Here is a 21029-nt window from a genome sequence, read left to right as displayed (position 1 = left end):
TATGAGATCCCTACCTTGATTCTGTCCTTGCCTATGATGTTCCTACCTAATTCTATCCATGCTAATCTGGTTCCTACCTTGATTCTGTCCATGCCTATGAGGTTCCCACCTTGATTCTGTCTGTGCTTATGAGATTTCTACCTTGGTTCTGTATGTGCCTATGAGGTTCATACCTTGATTCTGTCTGTACCTATGAGATTTCTACCTTGATTCTGTCTGTGCTTATGAGATTTCTACCTTGATTCTGTCTGTGCTTATGAGATTTCTACCTTGATTCTGTCTGTGCCTATGAGATTCCTACCTTGATTCTTTCTTAGCCTATGAGATTTCTACCTTGATTCTGTCTGTGCTTATGAGATTTCTACCTTGATTCTGTCTGTGCTTATGAGATTCCTACCTTGATTCTGTCTGTGCCTATGAGATTCCTACCTTGATTCTGTCTGTGCCTATGAGATTTCTACCTTGATTCTGTCTGTGCTTATGAGATTTCTACCTTGATTCTGTCTGTGCCTATGAGGTAAAGAGCCATGCTCTTGATGAGGATCTCAAAGAAAAACCAGGAATACTTGAGGAACTTGCAGACCACTACATTGTCAGCATTGGCTGGTCGGAGGATAGTGGTCAGGTTTTTGGCAAGCTCCTCATGCACAGTGTGGACATTTTGACTGCCTTTAGGAATTGGGTCAGGGTTGAACACATACTGAAAGAAAATCATCTATTTAAATATGAAAAATCTCTCAACCTCTCTGGTCTTTGCAATTCATCATATAAGCAGTTAATTAATTTGTGAGTATTCATATTGTATTGGTTGAGTGAACAAACCTTGACATAACTTTTAAGAGCATCTTGTTTATCAGCTAGAGACACCTCTGTGACAATGTGGATTAAAACTCTGAAATAAAAACGTTACTTCAAGCATTCTAAAATTGTACATAAAATTGAGAACAAAAAAAAACATGGGAATAAGAGAAAATTTTACAAAATACAGATCAATTTGCTAAGAAGATTTTGTGCACTGTAATAATCAAATTTTTTTGAGTTGCTAGGAAGACTTGCATTATCTAGCTAGCTACAGCACCATTTAATTTCTTCCTCTGATGTGTGACTTTCATACAATTTATTACATTACATATGCGTACATACTTGACAGCATTGAGGGCCACATCGTCACTGATAGTCTTGACAAGGAGGGAAAACAGCTGATTTAACACGGTCGGCAAGAACTGGACATAGGTCAGTACATCAACAGCGTGAAGAGACTGGAAAAGTAAAGATTTCCCTTAAAACAGTCCCTGTGTAAATAAATTACCACTATCAGAATACAGTTCATTGTTTATGTTTAATACACCTTGAAACATCAGATTTTATGATTTATCAAATATTCCTAACATTATCATCAACATAATAGTATATTTCATTTCTTTAAATCATATTGCAGGTTTTCATATAAATGCATTTGGATTTTCATTCCTTGATTATAAGCTATACATGCCTGCATTAGGTATTTTCAAGCTTGAAATTTGGCCTAAAAACTTAAAGCAAGTAATTAAAATCCCCTTTACCTGTTAATTTTCCCTTCAAAATAAACCCCTCAAACACACAAACTGATGCTGATTTCTTTCTAGGATTGCTGTTTTGTGCTAATATCATATTTTAAAAGTGGAAATAATTTTACATTATTCTACTACCTATGCTGTATTTACACAAAAAAATACTGATTAAAAAATCCTAGAGTGCATCTGTTATACTGCAGTGATTGCCTGTGCTGAACAAAAGCCCACTAAGTAAAACACAATACAGAAACTTCACACATTTAAAAAAAAAAAAAAATCAATTTTCAATTTCCAAAACCTGTTTCTGGAAAATGGCTTTAAAATGGCTATGTTTATTACTTTTTTTTTAACTCAGATAAATGAAATATATAACATTTACATGTATATGTAATCACTTGCACATTGTATATATATGTAATTGGCAATGTACAAAAATTATTTTATTAACAGGAAATGTAGAGTTTATCATTGACGGGTCATTCCAAAATGCACTTTTACTCTATGTTTATAGGTGTTAACAAATGGATTTGCTTGCATTCATTATTCAGGTTTTAGATAAAGTGGGAGGTGAAACCTGTAAGAAATGTTACCTTGACTGAATTTGATAGAAAGGTTTTCTCCAAATCCATGGTAGGCTTGTCAAGCTGTTATATGACATATCATAACCAACAGGATCATTAATAAAATAAATCTACTACATGTATATCAAAATAACAAAAGCCATTTCCAATTATATCAAACTACATGTATATTATAACCCCTATAATTTACGAATATGTATATTTTTACTTAAGTAGATCATGGTGATTTTGTGAAATAAAGCAACAGTTAGCAATTCCAGGTGTGTGCGTGTGGACGAGGAGGGGGGGGGGGGGGGGTCTATTTGACCTTGAAGTCTGACTCTGACCAGACACAAAGCACTCATAACTATCTTAATTAACAAAATAAAATGACTCTAACTTGGGTCAAAAAAATTAATCTTTAGTTTTTCATGCCAAAATTTTCAAAATTCAATGCAACAAACAGGCTCCTTTTTTGTGAAGTGAGGCATCTCTTCCTTTTTTTTCTTATCATGCAGTCAACAAAATGATGATATCTATTGCTTCTTACTTTATTGTACTCTTATTTGTCTTATATTAGATATATTATGTACTCAGCTTTAAATAATGTTATTCCAAACATTTTTATAAGAAGTTAATTCATTAAAAAGCGTTTACGGTAAATAAGATAGATACAGTGGAACTTCGGTATCTCGAACACTAATATCTCCAATACCATGGATATGCTGAAGTGATTTGGAAGTCCCAACCACTTATTTTTTAAGTATTTTACCCTCGATATCTGGGATCATCAGATACATGTATCTCGAAGTTTTTCCTCAGTCCCATAGAGTTCAAGATAACAAGGTCTGACTGTATTGTGTATGTAATAAAAAATATCTTTCTAGCATTTTTTGATAAGGGCATAACTCAATCATCTTTTTTCAACTTTGAAAAATAGAAAATTGAGTTATTTCCCCTTTTAATATGTCAATAAAATTGATCAATGCGACTGTGTTCAACCTGATGTGGCTGTGCCTGAGAAACTAAAGAGTAATTTTTTTAGCTTTACATAGTTCAACAAAAGCCTTGGGCAGTGTTAATATTCAGACGGGCCAATATACCTTCCAATTTCAGTCTTTGTGGACATTGAAACTCACTGACCTTGAGAAAATTGTCTATTTGCAAAGCATGCAGATTTTAATAGGTTTTATCTCAAGATCTTAAAGAAAATGTTAAAATAGAAGTTACACATAAGTAGCAGTAGACAATTAAATTAACAATACCAACAGATAGGGCTACAAAATATGTAATACATCCAAACCAACATCATTACATAAAATCAATAATTTCAAATAGTCTAAAATTTCTTAAATGTTTTTAAAGTACAAATAAACTGAGACATATAATACTGAACCTACACAGAACAAAAACTTGAAATACATGTAACTGAATAGGATGCTTGATGCTTGCAATTGAGGGGTATATTCATATTAATCAGTTTACTCATTGTCTAAATACAGATTCTTTACAACTATATTGCATATAATAAAGTATGTACAAGTAGATTTTCATTTCAAAATCAAAAACTGGGCAATTTGGCTGATAGTAATAAGTTTCAATTTTTTTTTCCATCTGTATAAATCAATTCACTGTTAATGTTTGAAAACAAATTGACAGTGAGTGCATAATTCACAGAGATTCTATAATACGCAATAGATGATGTTTAAGTACATGTATATATGAAATGAACAACTGGTCAAAGTTAAATAGGTTATTTAAACTATATACTTGTACATGTATTATTAAATTGGTGTCTGTAATTCAGAATTATAAGACACATTAACATGCAACTTAGTTAAATTAAATACTGACCTTAATTTTATTTAAGCTATCCACATCTGTTCCAGGCATTAATGCATTTTCTATCTTTTGGCAGTGGTAAAAAAAGTTGTGTAAATGCTGATCCTTAACAAATAAAATAATCCATGATTAAGTTATACTTAAATGGTCTTGACACTCTTTCTCTATAATACTATAAAAATACCTAGTTATCAATACATATATACATATGTAATAAAATTCTACATATGCATATATTTGATATTCTTTACTGATGTCTGGTTAAAACTTTTTAAAACTGCATAATATTTGTACATTTCAAGAGCTCCCAAGAAAGGAAAAAAATAAAGTATAACTCATTAACTATGTACACGTATATAGCTAATTTACTGATGTAGCAAGTTTTTGCGGGTCCTTAGCAATATTCTTAACAATTCCTTGTGAAATTTTACGGTTATAATGATCTCTGATAAAACAAATTTACAGATATCATATAGCAAGTTTACTTTGTGTCCTGTAGATGTTAAAAATATCTAAATTCACACCTTTTACAACAAATTTTTAAGGTCTCAAAATTTTAGATATTGAACTGACACTATTTCTCTTAAGTATTTATATTTGAAAGTTTCTGAAACGCACAGAAAACTTTAATTCTCCATTCTAAACTTGACTGAACAAATTCGGTAGTCTTCAGAAGGAAAACATATGTACATTGCAAATTAGCAATACATTCTTTTATGAATTCCTTATGATATTACGAAATACAGATACAGCGAAGTAAATTCTCAGATCCCCAGGCTCTGGGGCCATAAAACTTACATGAGTTCACTTTTGATCTCAGTCTCACTTTTATAAAAGGAATTAATAGTGGAAAAGTGAGACTGAGATCAAAAGTGAGCTCATCTAAGTTTTATGGCCCCGGAGCCAGGACTTTGCTATAACTGAGGGTTTCTTTTTTTTCTCTACTTACCTTTGTGTACACGGTTGATTGTAGGTGGACCTTGACTTTAAAGATTGGCTTGCCATTATCCACCCATTTGATATCTGGTGCTGGAGTCTAAAAAAAAAACAACTAGAAATGATTCAGATATATATAATATATATGCCACCTGTGTGGTGAAATATTAAAAAGGATCAACTTTAAATTTAGATTGTCTGTAATGATCGTGAAAATACTAGTCATAGGCAAACATAATTTGAAGTTTGACCTCTATCAGACAGTTCAGACCTCAATATATTTAGGAGTAATTTACTCTAAAGATTTTACAGATTCTAAGTGGTCAATATCTTCCAATGTCCCATTTGACTCTTGACCTTTCACTCTGTGACCTCAAAATCTACAGGGGTCATCTACTCCTAAGGAGAACAAGTGTACCAAGTTTGACATCTGTCTAGCAGAGGGTTCTCAAAATATTGAGCAGGTCAATATCTTCTTATGTCCAGTTTGACCCTTGATCTTATTACCTCAAAACAAATATGGGTTATCTACTCCCTAGGGGAACCAATGTACAAAATTTTATACTTAATAACCTCTAAAGCTGACACAAGACGAATAGAACAGATATTAGAATAATTCATCACAGCCACTGAATAACAAATTCCCCAGAAAAATGCTGTTTGATATATTTGTGTATATAAGTACTTAATGTTTTCAAGGTTAGGCATTCATGTACAAGCATTCCCAGGATAAGTTCCCCTAAATCTAAAATCATCCAGACTATGGAAATAAGAAAATATCAATATCAAATAATTTTCAAAAATGATAATAGTGATAAATATTTGTGGTTCTGCAAGCAAAACATTGATACAAACTTTATAAAGAAGATAAATGATTCATTGAGACAACTAAGATCCAACAGATTCATAAAGAAGACCTACTGATCTATCTGGAGATCTGGCACAGAGGTAGTCTTTAGGTAATGATGTACACGCTGCCACTTGTATACTCTGTTCCCCTACTGATACTCTAAAATTCAAAACAACAAAATCACTAATTTTCGTGGTGGGGGCTAATTTTCGTTTGTTTGTGGTATAAAGAGACCAATGAACTTATGTCCTCCACTAAAAAATATAAAATTTCAAATGCATGTGTATATAACAACTCAACACTTCTTCAACAATGAAATCAAATTCTCATGAACCAATGTTTTTTCCTCAAACCAAGTAAATTTGACCTCACAAAAATAAGTGATTTTGCAGCATCTCCAACAACAATTGTTTAAGTTACAACATATATTTCAAAACTTTGATCTGAATGTTTGAAATACAAGTGAATAAATACATATCAGTAATTTTGTAAAATAATAATACAGCTCTGACACCCCTTCCAAAATAAAAGATAGAAAAAACATTTTTTGATTTAAACTGACCTGCCCTGGGACAGAAGAGGAAGCCAAGCAAATCCAACAGGTGTTTCTATATTGTCTCGTTTTTTTATGGAAGATGCTGAACTACGATTAGACTTTGAGCCTTCACAACTAACATGATAGAACCGGAATAATATATGATGTTTATCATGCAACTGTATAGGAAGAGCAATCTTCACCTACAACGCGTAAAATCAACATTCAAAGTTCATTGTAAATTAACTCAAACAAAATTGTTCTTCAAACTATCAAAACCAAAAAAAAAAAAAATAAATAAATAAATAAAATTAGTTTCATTTTGAATTGTAATTTAACTCAAACAAAATTGTATTCAAACTATCAAAAAAAGTTTTCTTTTTGAATTGAGGTATGCATTTTTTATTCGAACCCAGCAATGGAAATCTGCATAGAATGAGTTGAGTTTTTGAGAGCTACCTACCTCTTCTAAGAAGTCTGGTGAAGTGTTATGATGTAGAACTGTGGCACTAGCGACAGTAGTGAACACACCTACTTCTGGGCGAGCATAGATACGCTGTTACAGAAATAGAATTCAATAAAATTATTGACTAAGCTTTGCTAAATTTTCTGTTCAAAGACTACTTCAATAAAATTGAGTAAATAGATTAAATAACATATGCAGAAAAGACAGCAAATCAGATGTGGAAAATTAAACAATTTAAATTTTCCAGATAAATATATATGAACAAAATTGAATAATAAAGCATTTTCATCAAGTTACTTATAATATCTGTCATACCTTCAATGGAATGGCATTATCATCATCTGAATCTCTGATCTCTACACAACATGCAATATTTCTTGCCTGAAAACACCAAGTATATGTGCAATTACATGTAATAATGTTGTATATCAAATCACATAAATCTAAAATATTTCAGAATTGCTAAATTACAAAGGCTTACCTTTGTGAATGATTTTTGGTGTTCATATCTAAGGTTGATGGGATAAACATAAAGATGATTGACATAAGAATCAAATGTATCACAGAATGAGGCCCGATCTAGGACAAACTGTTCCACTTCTATAGCAGGGGGGTCTGGTGGGGGAATGGGAAATGGTTTAATTGGCACTAAAGATGAAGTCAATGTATCTGAAAACAGGAATTAAAATTTACTAATATAATAATAAATATCCTGCTAAAATGTAAATAAAAACTTAACCAATTATAACAAATTAAGAATTGCAATGCTCTTTGGTATCGTCCCTGCACACTTAGTTGATGGACAAAGCCAGGTAAAGTTTTGATTTTCAATTACAGTTTTTAAATTATACCATATACAAAATGTGGACAGAATTGTCTCATTGGTACTTCAAAAGTTACTCCATCTGTTCAATTATTATGCACGGACAATTAATGTAAAGAAACAATTTCAAACTTAAGAAATTTAAAATATAGCTATGTACCATATACCATTAAAATGGTTTGTATAGAGTATTACTGGTAGTCATGTCTCAGAAAATTGTTTTATATACAGAATTGTGCATCAGAAAGTAAAAAAACAGAGGTTCTGAGAGATTTCTATGTTCAAATGAATAGATTATTTTCACATGTACAGTTAAGGTATACCGGGTAGTATATAAAACATAACTGAATTACAGAAAACCAAAAATACCATACAAAGGATATAATTGTAAGTGCTGATATTAAAGTTTATATCTATAGAACCTACCCCATTTATAATATTCTAATAAAAAAGAATCAATGAAATTTATATTTCTTAGTGAACAAAACCTGTTTCAAAGGAAAGTACTGCTTGCACACTAAGTGACATTTGAAAAATTTCATATTTCTCAAAATTTGAAATTGTCACAATATTTGAATTTAAACTTATCATGTTCTGTTACACATGAAGGTGATAAATAAAATGGCATACTTTGTAAAGGTTGATCTGGATTGGTTTTGTGAATTGTAATTTTTAGGCAACCTGGAATCTCTTGAAGTTTTCCTTGTTTTTCAGGCCTGCAATGAAAAATAAATAGAATTACATGTAATAAAATAAAACCCATCATTTAATGGGTTGGTTCAAAGTTTATAGTTTGAAATTTTTCACTTATTCTTGCACATGTAACTCAAGTGGTCAGGAATGTCTATCAATTCATTCAAATATCAAAGACAGCACTCCTTCATATATTATGCCCATACTTTTATTCCTTTTGCTATTTTTAACTCCTTTACAAAAATGAAAGAATCATGCAATTTATTTGCAAGTTAACTTACTTTTTTAAGTCTTGGAGAACTTTGATAACTTCCTGTTCTGAAAACTTTGAGGCATCTTGTCTGTAAACTTTTAATTCTGCTGGACCATTTGTCTCAATGATCAATTGTCTATAACAGATATAATATCAATGCAGATTTATATACAAAATAATAAAACATAAATCATTATTTATATGAAATTCTAATACAATTTGTTTTTCAAAAGTTTCAGATACTGAATAGGGAAAAAATAACTGGCGGTGTAGATATTCACTAAATTAACAATGTTACTTAATCTTTGAATTCAAGAAACAGTGAATAAGTTTTCAATCAAATTACATTTTTTAAAAATATGAGTCCAGATTACTGGCCCCTATGAATTAGACAGTCAATCATGATCAGTAATCGCAAGTAGTACTTGTCATTTCATTATTTTAATTGCCATGTTTTCTTTGAATTCAACCCTTGGGCACTGTTGCCTATTTGTTTTCAGGAACATGATGTGTAACTCAATTAAAATAATTTTATTACTATCTTTTCAATATTATAAACTTACAAAGCAAAATGTTTTATTTTGTCCATGATTTATTTCAATGGCTGCAGAAAATGCACAAACCTTCATTCTTTTCGAACATTTCCGTGGATCAATATAATTGGGATCAAATCCGATGGAGGGGTTTTTTGAAAGGAATATTTCCATACCTCAACATGTTAAGCACAATTTGAATACTTTATTTAAACTCCTTAAACATATAGTTTCTGTAAATGACTGACAGGCATTGTATTATTATGCTTGAAATGTTGTCACTCTTCTTTGACAATGTACTAATGCAAACAAAGGGAAGTAACTTTTATTTATACAAATTCATGAATTCCCCAAACCGAAATCATGTCAGAAGAGAGAAAAACGTTAAAATTACAACCCATGGAATTAATCCCTTATACAGTAGTGTAATTTTCTTATGCTACTTTTATCCAAAAAAGTGTAATTAAAAGCTACATGTACGCTTAGACACAATTGCATATGTACGCTTAGACACAATTGCATATATAATTCTCTGAAATACTGATATACCAAGGCACCGAGTTTAAAGTAATAAGTACAGATTATATGGATGTGTTCTATCTGTAACAGTTTGCATAAGGTGCTTAAGTTGTAATAGTTTTTTCTCTTTTCAAGAATTCTATATTTTCTGCACTACAGTTGTTAAAATATAAATTGCATGATAAGCCTGAATAAAATAAATGCTTGCTTATTAGTTTAACATAAAATATGGGATCAACAACTCTAAAATTTAACAAAATTCCATTTTTTTCTGTTTCTGTCAGTCTTGAAACACTAGTACATACATTTATTATGTAAATACAAGTATATACATGTACTACAGAGATACAGAATCCGAAGAGAAAGAAATTGCTTAGCTAGTTATATCACCTTGCAGCCCATCCAAATGGCATTCTGTGATGACCGATTTGGGAACAGAACTGCCTCATCTGTTTGTAGACTTTGTTTCCAGAGGGAGCTTTTAAGTACTGATCACAGGCCTGAGATAAGGAGCCTTGGAGTACTTTCTCTATTCTCACAAACAAGTACACCTCAGCATGGCAGGAGGTCACTGAGAACACAGCCTGTAAATACATCATTAAAACCCATAGCCTCATAATCAAATACTTCCTGTAACCTCATCATCAAATACTTCCTGTAACCTCATCATCAAATATTTCCTGTAACCTCAACATCAAATACACCCTGTCAATTAACAACAAATACACCCTGTAAATTCGACTAAAATACACCTTGTAAATGCAGTATCAGAGATGACAAAGAATTCAGATTATGAAACATTAAGCACCCGTCACATTACATAAACTCTACTCTATAGTATACTCAAACAAATAACCTCTTTTCAATTCAAATAAATGAAAATCTGACCAAATATCATGATTTGTGTGAAATCTGAGCAAATACTGCGCATGTCTTACATGTCTGTCTTTTTTAAGCAGCCATTCCTCTGATAAGTCATGAAGATCTGGTGTAGTATTTCTGCCCTCTATAGAGTGTAATTTGTCTGAGGCTAACAAGACCTCATCAGGAACCATTTGTCTTATTTCCTTTTCATTGGGGTCTATGTAAAAATCCTCAGAGATCTTCTTTCCTTCTTTGGCATCATACAAAGCAAAACTCAGAAAGAAGGGCTCAGGCTGCAATTCAAATTATACTGAATTCAAACAACAGGTAACAACATTGACTTAACTAACACTAAAATCAGTTAACAATCTGTTATATGCACAACTTATAAATCTTGTAATAGTAGAAAATCTCTATGCAATCATGTTACACTGGTAATTGATTGATTTTTAGTTGAATATTAATCCTTACATTTGCAAACTTCTGACCAAATCCCTCCTCTGCCAGATTGACCTGTGTTTTAAGCTTAAAGTCCACCAGCCTCATCATGTAGTTGTCACAGATTGTGGCAGGGAATACCTCAATATCCTCTTGATTTTCATCTTCCTCTTCATCATCTTCATCAAAATGGAACCTCTGCAAAAGATAAAGATTTACCATGTAAAAAAAAATATGAATCCTCTATAAAAAATACAGACTGAAAGTAAATAAGTGATGAAGAAAGAACAGACTTACATTTTGAATTCTAAATGGGAACCTCAGTAGTAAACACAGACTTAGAAATCTATGGAATCAGAATCTTATCAACAACAAAAATTTCTAGTTTAAAATTGAAGTCACAATGTGTTATCCATAGATGAATAGTCAATCAAGACTTATTGCCTAAGACGACTCACAATGCCGGGATAAACTCGGAAAAGATTGTGCCTGTTTTCTTCTCGAGCTTTCGTTAACATATGATCACTTTCTCTGTTGTACTGAAAAAGATTTATTACAAGATAATTTGAAAATGTTAACTCGTCTTGTAAACTTTTGCAACATTCTAGTACAATCCCTTACTTTTAAAACCAAAGAAACATACACGACGAAATGAGGGGGGAGGGGGGTGTTTAAAGCTTTACCTTAGCTAGCTCTGGGTGCATGCTAATTTCTGGTTTTTCTCCAGACTTTTCAGGAGTTTGAACTTCCTCTACAGAAGAAGCATACATTTTAAGGTTAGAAAAATGATAATCCATATGCTGCAAATTATGAAACTAACATAACTGAAATTAAGCAAACTTAGAGTATATGAATTCAATCTGGGTTACAGTTACATGTTCTTTTCCATGTAAACATTAGATGCTGTTTCTGCAGCATTTATAGCTTTGTTCAATACTGCTTACCTCTGATCCTTTCCATAGAGACATTAGATGTTGTTTCCGAAGCATTTATAGCTTTGTTTAATACTGCTTACCTCTGTTCTTTTCCATAGAGACATTAGATGCTGTTTCCGAAGCATTTATAGCTTTGTTCAATACTGCTTACCTCTGATCCTTTCCATAGAGACATTAGATGCTGTTTCGGCAGCATTTATAGCTTTGTTCAATACTCTGATCCAATCATTCAATTCTGCCTCAGATTCAGCAGCAAACACATAAGGTGGGCGATCATTGGTGAGGACGACTTCAAAACAGTGTTTCCCTCTTTTAGAGTTCTGTAAAAGAACAAGAGAAATGATAAGTTGTATTAGTGTACTACATTAATTGATTCTCTTAGCATGACCACAGGGACTTTTTTTCTAAAATTCTGTACTTAAAGTATTTTCAACTAAATTTTTGCTCATGGAGACTAACAATGAATTAAAATAGGCTATATATACATTGTAATGTTTTTCAAAATTATTTAAAATTTTCAAAATCATTACTATTGACTTTTCTTTGATAAGAAAAATCTTTGTTTTGTTTTAGATTGTTTTATTTAAAGTTCATATTGTCTCAACCGCAATTGAGATAAAGAATTGTATTTCTACACATAAATTTAATTTATTGGTTGTTCAGTCAGTTGTCTGGTTTGAACAGGTTGACAACAGCCGAGAATTGCTCTATGAACAAAAGCTCCCCTAAAGACATAATGATACACAAATACAGTCAAACCTGTATTAAGTAGTCACCTGTGGGAACCATTAAAAGTGACCTTTATAGAGAGGTGACCTTTAAAAAGAGGTTCATGTTTTTTCAAGAAAAATTCTTTTCCAATTTATGTAAGTTCTGTATTTTAAAATACTACATCATAGAATATTAAAGAAAGATGTGGTTTGGACATTAATGGTCTCAGTAAGATTTTTTTAAAAAATTAAATAGTCTCAAAATTAAGTTCAAGATAAATTTGACGACTCTAACAAAAAATATAATTGAGTCTAATAGGGCATTGCATTTTTCTCCATCCAAACAACAAAATTTTCTTTTATGATAAGATTACATTATTATGTTGTGCCATGAATAAAATACAATGTATTATTTATCTGAACTTTCTCTAAAAAACAAGTTTAGTTAGTCCTGATAATTGTATGTTTAATAATACATAAATAGTAGCATTATAGACAGACAAGTCATAATATTCTCAGTTTATCAAAGCAGTGCATAATACAAATTGATATCAAATTCACAGGTGTTGTGGGCAATGAAGCGTGACTAATCCTAACGGTCGTCTTACCTTGTTGAAAATCATGAGAAGATTAGGACACATTGAGTATTATTAGAGTTTCTACAAATAATACGTTTCCTATGTGTTAAAACATCCTGCCAAGCGTTTACACAATTACACTTATCGGAGTTGGACATGTCAAACGTGAACTAATAATTAGAAAACACCTAATTATTGTATCCATTAATAGATAAATAAGGATGCCTTGTGTATCGCTCAAAATTTTTTAAACCAGATTCCAATTCAATAAGATTAAGATTCTTGTAAGTCCATTTTTCTGATAGCCTTTTCGGTCACTAGCACCCTTATTTAGTTTTGTTAAAAAAATAAATAAATTATCCAATATTTTAAATGGTTTTAAAGGCCAATTATTTATTCCATGATTTCGCTACACAAGACCAATTATTTACATTAGTGACAAAAAATGGGAGTCACCTGACTTTAGATCTGGTCACGTGATCGGACAAAATGGCCACTATATACGAGGTAAAACGGCGATTTTACATGAAATTTGATGACCGCTGACTGTGTTACACAGGTGACCGCTTATTAGACTTACATTATATAGGAAAATTCATTGGGAGGAAATAAAATGACTGCATAGGACAGGTGACCGCTGGATAAAGGTGACCGCTATGACAAGTTTGACTGTATGTAAAAAGATAGACAGTAATTCGTCTTCAATTTCTTTCATCAGGTTCAGACTGTGTTTTAGCCAAACTTCCCAAAATATAATCAGTTAAAGAAAATTTGTTTGCAGAGGTAAACAATGTAAATTGCAGACCCATATAAATGAGAAATCTTTCATTAATGCAGTGAAAATTGCTACTGTTGATGGGTATAAGTGAAAACAGAATATCTCCTTACTGGTCTAGCCTCAGTTGCCAAGTCCAGAAATATGGCTCCTTTAGCATCTGTTTTTCTCTCATCTTTGTAGAACTGTAAACTGTACGTGAAGTCCGTCTCTTGTTTCAGTATAAAATATCTCTTCTTGAATTGCTATAAGATAACCAACAAAGTCATTAACCTAACAACAACTTTTTGTGCATCGTATCAACATTCTCTCCATAATTTTTCTACAACAAATCAAATGTTTTCCTAACCTACAGATAGTTAAAATCTATTTAAAATATTTACATGTAAATAAAAATGTTCTTTATCATCATTACTTTTCATAATGTTGTATTGATTTGTACATTGTATTTATGCAGACTGTCTGGATTACCCTTGTAAAACTAATGATGTTTTCTTTGCCTCCGTCTGGACCTTTATATAGCCAGCCTGTTTTCTGGATCCTGGCCGTCAAACTCCTTGTGTCCTATAATACAACAGTGATGGATCATTTAACATTGTAATGATTGTGAAGTGTACTGTTGCTAACTTCTCTGACTTATACATTACCCAGACAAATCATAGTAATCTACTTTTTGTTAGATTTGACATATAATCTCCAAAATATAGAAGAAATAATGAATTATCAGTGCAATTAAAATATTTCTTCTGAGACGCCATTCAAGCTTTATCAAAGCCTAAATATAAATCTTAAAGTACACACACACAAAGTGTTCTCCTATATAAACTAAATTACTTATTCATGAACATGTAAATGATCAATATATAAATAGTACACAAGGTCCTATAAACCAAGACATTGACCTTGTGTCTATAATTTATGACTGATGACACATTCATGCATAAACATTAATGGCCATGTAGTTTTATTTTTATACAGGACCTGGCAGCACGACACTCAGTCACTGATACATTTTTGTGTATATGAACTTATAAATAATATATGCCCACCTCATCACCCCTTTCTTCTGGTTCAGCATCAATCTCAAATGTGTGCTGTGGTAGAGGGTCTGTATTCTTGATACTGAAATAAAACAGATCTATCAACCTCATAGTCAACATGTTACTGAAATAAAACATTTATCAACATCACATAAAACAGGGCTATCAACATCTCAGTCAACATTATAATGAAATAAAATATTTATCAACATCACACAAAGGAGAGCTACATGTATCAACCCCACAGTCAACATGATACTGAAATTAATCATTTATCAACATCACATAAAGCAGAGCTATCAACATCTCAGTCAACATGATACTGTAATAAAACAGCTATCAACATCATCATGATCATAGTCAATATGATACTGAAATGGAACAGAGATTCTGCTTAGGCGTAATAATAAAATATGTTTGTTCACGGTTACATGCTGAAATAAGGTCGGTAGGTAGGATTTTTTTATTTTGTTTTATTGAATTTTTTTATACAAAAATTCACATGAATTGGTTGAAATACAAAACAGTTTTACCATTGTGTGGTGCTTTACTTAAGTTTTTGGGCTTGCCATATGGGCAATAGACACAAACATGTTGGTTTAAATATTAAACATGCCATTTTGATTCTAGTACTTTCGATTTCAAACGCTTGACCTATTAAGATGCATGTAAAAGTTAAAGTAACCAGCAAGTGACTTCAAGATTTTTACGATGAAAAAAATTTGGGTGGGGGATAAAATATAGGGTCAGTCGGGTAACCGTAAACAAACATATTTTTTTATTACGCCTTATAATGATTTTTTTTTTCTTTTTCACCAAAAACAATCATACATATATATATTTAAAGGATTCCACAAATTATGTGTCCAGAGTAAAATAAATTTGAACCTTGAGGTTTGTTTTAACTATCTTTTATAGTAGAAGAGACATCCTGAGATGTGTTACTTACTTGGGGAGTTTCTCATATCGTCCAGCATATGCACTGTACTTGAACCTGACAATATGACAACTGTCTGTGTACGATTTTATACACTGTCGAAGCAACAAATCTTTGGCTTCATCCAATGCTGCATCAGGAACAGTTGAGTACAGTGTTCGCATCCTTTTAGGAGGATTTGGGGGCTAAAATAATATCAAAGTGAAACACTTATTTTATATTATTTACACAAGTCGATATACAGCTGAACTTTGGTATCTCAAACACTGATATCTTGAATACCATGGGTATGTTGAAGTGACTTGGAAGTCCCAACTGCTTATTCCTTAAGGTATCTCACCCTGGATATCTCGAATCCTCGGATATCTCAAAATAATTATTTGATCCCACAGCGTTTGAGATAAAGAGGTTGACTGTATATTCTGACATTAGGTAATTTTGACCATAAGTTGTATGTGTGTATTTATAATCTAAATTTACTGATTGAGGAAACAATAACCATTCCTGATGAAGTTTTACTATTTCTACTGCACGTTAATACTTTATAAATTCAGCATACATGTGAATTCAAAAATTATTTCTGATTCATTGTTTTCATTCCTACACCCCCCCCCCCCCCCCACCCCTTTTTAAAAAAATTACACTACTGCTGAGAGGCAATTCTTACCGGAATGATGATGTCGTCATAAGGGAATGTAAGCATCTCCCTCTGGGGGTCATTGTGAAGAATACTCTTATTCTTGGCAATATAAGTCTCATAGTCAACGGGGTCCACCTGTTTTGGTCTGGCCTACAAAACAAATTATAATCCTCATTGTAAGAATAAAACACAGTTCCAGTTTGTAATGGAATTCTGCAATACATACATTACGTCTCAAAAACTGAAACTGTGACATTTTGTTCTATATTAGAAAAGGAACTCATGATCCCACAGATAGACTATAAACAAAAATCTACTCCGAGCTACTGAGAAACAAACAATTGGCGGAAATATGTGACAATGATTACATGTCACTGACTGCTGAGAACTTTTGTTCAAAGGAAGTAGATCGTGAATATAATGAAGCAAAACATTACCGTAATAATGTACATCTCCAATCAGTCATTTAACTGTTACAATTTAAACAGCTCGACCTTTTAAAATAGCTATTTTATTTTTACTTCCTTCCTTAAAATTACAGTTTTTGAAAACAAAAACAGTGAGCAAATAATAAACTTTCCCTCCATCAATAGGGAAATAGATACAGGAAGTATGTCAACACAGTATAAGGCAGGGTTTAAGTGGGGCTTTGTTCTCACAAGCTAAAGTCAATGTTTTATTCTTCAGATTTGTTACACCATGTACAATAGTTCATTGAATATCAAGATCAGGAAAATTGGATTCCAGGTAAATTATTTTTACTTTTTGATTACAAATTCAAAATACCTTTATGTGCATTAAATATGTCCATGTATTTATGTCTGCAAGTATAATAGTATATGGATGCTTTTGGTACAATTATGAAATACATGTAGTTACATATAATTAAAATGAACACTCTGCATTCAAGAATCTGAGCTTTATAAGAAATACTATTAATTATTTTGAACCATACACAAACATTTTCCTGATGATGAGATACTTAATGTTAACACTCTCACTTCCGAAACAGATATGTAAAGCAGTATATTAAGTTTGCATGTAAAGTTAACATCAATCAAGAAAAAGCTATCATCTTAACCATCATTCATAACAAATATAACTGTGCACACATATTTTCATTAAATCTGAACAAGATTTCCTGTGTATGGCCATACCAAAATGTACATACTGATGAGGTGATGGCTTACAGGCCTACAGCAAGCATGACAGAGATCACATCTTTGTTTTTCATCAAATTTCTATATGCAGTTTAATTTTCACTGCTGTTTTGTGCTTGCTGTTTTTCGTTTAAGTACAAACCCCCGAGATAAATACAGAACTGAAAATAACTTTAAAATGGTAAAAGGAAAATAAAATTGCAAATTGGTGTTATTTCAAATATGGAAATAAGAATGAGTGAAATCAAAACTATGACTATAGTTGTGAAAAAAAAAATGTATTCTTCATGCACCTGCTGGCCACAATCAATACCTGAAACGTCATAAAACTTGCACTATACAAGCGCTGAAAGTAAAAACGTTGTGGTATACTTCTGCTTAATCTGATGCATAACCAATAAAACCCCAAACAATCCTGTCAATACACTTACTCTTGGTCTCTGACAAGATCTATAATCCCCTAAGAGAATCTACATGACATGCTGTCTTACTGCACACTAATACTGCTCAATTCTTTAGATTTCTTGATTGCATAATTAACTGGCTCAATACACAAAATAGTATATAGCCAATTATTATTTTGTTTAAGCAAAGTAATCAGTAATTTTTTTTAATAAAGAGATTTTACTTGGATCCAATGCTACGGTAAATCTACTCAAATGTAAAGGTGTTGTACATATATTGTACTCCTGACATCAAATTTTGTCTAAAATTTGATTTACTTTAAACCAACATAAATGAAAGTCAGCTAATTACAGAAAAGATATTGACATCAGGCACGGATCCAGGAATTGAAGTTAGAGGGGGCGCCAAAAGTAGGCAGGGGGTCTGGGGGCCACTTTGAGGTCCCCAGTGGGTCCAGGGTGAAGCCCTGGTGGGGGCCCAGGAGGCGAAGCCCCCGGAAGCTCCTGGATTCTAGAGATTTTGTAGGGTAAAAATGAGGTTAAATCTGCCACTGGATATTTATATAACTTTATTTAAAGCAGGTATTTCTAAGCTTTGATCCTTTTTTTGGGTCTATATATAGCATAGTTGACTGTTCATTTTTCATGTAAATAATGGAATAAAATATACATTAAAACATTTCAAGGGTTCCAAGATACCTTGAAATTCCTCCCTGACCTTAATACATTAATGTAGATTATTTTGTATTACAACAACAAATAACTCCTCCAGTAGATAATATCTAGTTGCCTCCTACACTTGAGATGGTATCCATTGGTATGTATTCAGTGTATCCAGAATGATTTAAAGTACCATGTGCGTGATGCAAAGATACATTTCAACAAAGATGATCATATATACTACAGTCATGCCAGACCTCTGTTTTCAAGTTGTATAAAAGAAATTCACATTAACATCTAAGCTTTCATCAGCTTCACCATAAAGCTTGTAATAAACTAAAAATGAATTTGTTTATTTGAGATCTAAACCTTCCATATTCTCCTCTGCATATGCTCAAATCCACAAGCTTTAGATTAACAAATGACTATTTTTGGATATGCCTTTGCTACATTTTAATAAATTATAAGACAAAAAAAATTAAATGATTAATATATTTGCATTCAAGAGAAAATACAGTTAACATGAAAATCTAAAACAGCATTTATTTACATTTCAAAAAAAGTCCCATGAAATACTGATGTTTGACTTTATGTTCGGAGCGGTCATTTATCTAAACAAGACTGCTTGATTGGAATATGAAAATGTACGTAATGCTACAGACTGTGTAATGTAATTCATTACTTTAACAAAGTAATTGTAATTTAATTAATTACTTTTCTGAATGAAAGTAATGGTAATGGTAATTGTAATGGTAAATTCCAAAGTAATTGTAATTTAATGCATTACATTTCAAAGTATTGTATGTGTACTTAAAAAAGCAGGCTTCATATTTTAGCGGCTTTGGCACAGACAACAATGCGCTTATTCATGAATACCACTAAGAAATTGTTTACTTATACAATACACGGCAGGGACATGTGTAGTGCTAATTCAAGATTACGCCAACAACTCCATACCCCTTGATTGCGCTAAATTTTGAATGCGCCAATTTATGTACAAGTACAGTAATTGACCCCAAGTCAGACTACAGTTGAACTTCAGTATCTCAAACATGGATATCTTGAATACCATGGATATAGGTCAAAGTGATTTGAAAGTTCCAAGCACTTTTTCTTTCAGTGTTTTACCCTCAATATCTTGAACCCTCTAATATCTCAAATTTATTCTTACATGCAGTCCCATCGAGTATGAGATAACGAGGTTTGACTACATTGTTTCAATTTGTCTGTTGGTCTTTCTTTAAACAAATATTCTATCCAGTGGTGGGAAGAGATGTTCTTTCCTTTAAAATAAAAGTAAATTATAAGAATCAAAAAATAGCAACAAAGAGGGGAATCTATTAAAATATTTATTATGAAGACCATAGAATGGATCCAAACAACAAAAGGTATTGTTGAACATAAAATGCAGATCAATCTTACACACACAGACAATAACGACCATGGTCCTGCAAAAAATAAATAAAAATTGCTTTATTTCCCCTGTTTTATAGATAGGCCAAGGAAAAAATTCCTGATTTTTGCTGAGAGTTTTTGGGCTGTTATGAATTATGCCTGGTGCATGCTGGTACGTAACCTTAACTACATGAACAACTTTTATGAAGTGCTATGATGGAGTGACTTTCATAGGTGTGTCGGGGGAAAAGCCCACTATAACAAAGAAAAGATAGAAACAAACAACAGGTTAATGAAAACAATGATAAATCAAAGAGACAGTTAAAACAACTAAACACAAGTATAACATCATAATAAAATATTATCTAATCCCTATCATTTCTATAATACCTGTCTCCATTCAATAAGCTGCGAGTTCACCAGAGAAGCTAAGTACACCACTGCCATGCTGCAGTCAATACATATATATAGGTATTAAGTATTTTGTCTCCTCGTATCTACATCCTCCATGAAATACAACTTTTAACACATTATAAACATTCCAGTACCACTACAATGCTTTGTGTTCTCTAACAACTGCATGTAAAAATCCTGTTTCTTTTTTTTGCATATAATGAAAGAATTGTTTACTCTTTCATCTAAAAACAAAGGTATATGAAATTTCCAACTGGCATCAAACTTTCATAACAGAATTCCAGGCAGCAAGCAAGAATCATCAGAAAACACCGTTTTAGCATTAAAATGCCTGACCAGAAACCTGCTACATCTTCCTTTCTATTATGACACAGATTCCTGGTGAATTCTTTGTAGGATAAGGTACATGTTTAATGTGATTTAGTCATTATCAATGCACGCTTCAGGATAGTTGATCAGTGATGGCCAATATATCACAGGTTAATTATAGTCCACAGTATAAACACTCAGGCCTTT

At 32.1% G+C, this 21029-nt stretch overlaps 1 protein-coding gene across 6 annotated transcripts in view; it reads right to left on the bottom strand.

Annotated features, from left to right (window-relative positions):
• The window catches only part of LOC133191927 (dedicator of cytokinesis protein 9-like), a 56409-nt gene that overhangs the window by 29155 nt on the left and 6225 nt on the right, over window positions 1-21029 (bottom strand). For 5 of the 6 annotated variants that reach the window (XM_061327694.1, XM_061327711.1, XM_061327720.1 and 2 more), the window contains exons 2-25: window positions 16508-16630; window positions 15853-16025; window positions 14913-14985; window positions 14335-14427; window positions 13977-14108; window positions 11952-12120; window positions 11549-11616; window positions 11324-11404; window positions 10899-11063; window positions 10502-10720; window positions 9954-10147; window positions 8540-8647; window positions 8196-8281; window positions 7224-7411; window positions 7058-7123; window positions 6740-6832; window positions 6304-6479; window positions 5813-5900; window positions 4905-4991; window positions 3968-4060; window positions 2144-2197; window positions 1144-1259; window positions 823-892; window positions 494-700 (exon numbers count right to left, since the gene is read on the bottom strand). In XM_061327694.1, the coding sequence (XP_061183678.1) occupies window positions 494-700; window positions 823-892; window positions 1144-1259; window positions 2144-2197; window positions 3968-4060; window positions 4905-4991; window positions 5813-5900; window positions 6304-6479; window positions 6740-6832; window positions 7058-7123; window positions 7224-7411; window positions 8196-8281; window positions 8540-8647; window positions 9954-10147; window positions 10502-10720; window positions 10899-11063; window positions 11324-11404; window positions 11549-11616; window positions 11952-12120; window positions 13977-14108; window positions 14335-14427; window positions 14913-14985; window positions 15853-16025; window positions 16508-16630 (2922 nt within the window). The remainder of the gene's footprint in view (window positions 1-493; window positions 701-822; window positions 893-1143; window positions 1260-2143; window positions 2198-3967; window positions 4061-4904; window positions 4992-5812; window positions 5901-6303; window positions 6480-6739; window positions 6833-7057; window positions 7124-7223; window positions 7412-8195; window positions 8282-8539; window positions 8648-9953; window positions 10148-10501; window positions 10721-10898; window positions 11064-11323; window positions 11405-11548; window positions 11617-11951; window positions 12121-13976; window positions 14109-14334; window positions 14428-14912; window positions 14986-15852; window positions 16026-16507; window positions 16631-21029) is intronic. The other variant, XM_061327727.1, reaches the window with a different exon arrangement.

Source organism: Saccostrea echinata, unplaced genomic scaffold (assembly GCF_033153115.1).
Source record: "Saccostrea echinata isolate AGI-Se365-2 ecotype Australia unplaced genomic scaffold, CSIRO_AGI_Sech_v1 ptg000001l, whole genome shotgun sequence".
Taxonomy (NCBI): Eukaryota; Metazoa; Mollusca; class Bivalvia; order Ostreida; family Ostreidae; genus Saccostrea; species Saccostrea echinata.
The sequence above is the reverse complement of the archived record's forward strand: the minus strand, read 5'-3'. Positions and strand labels throughout refer to the sequence as shown.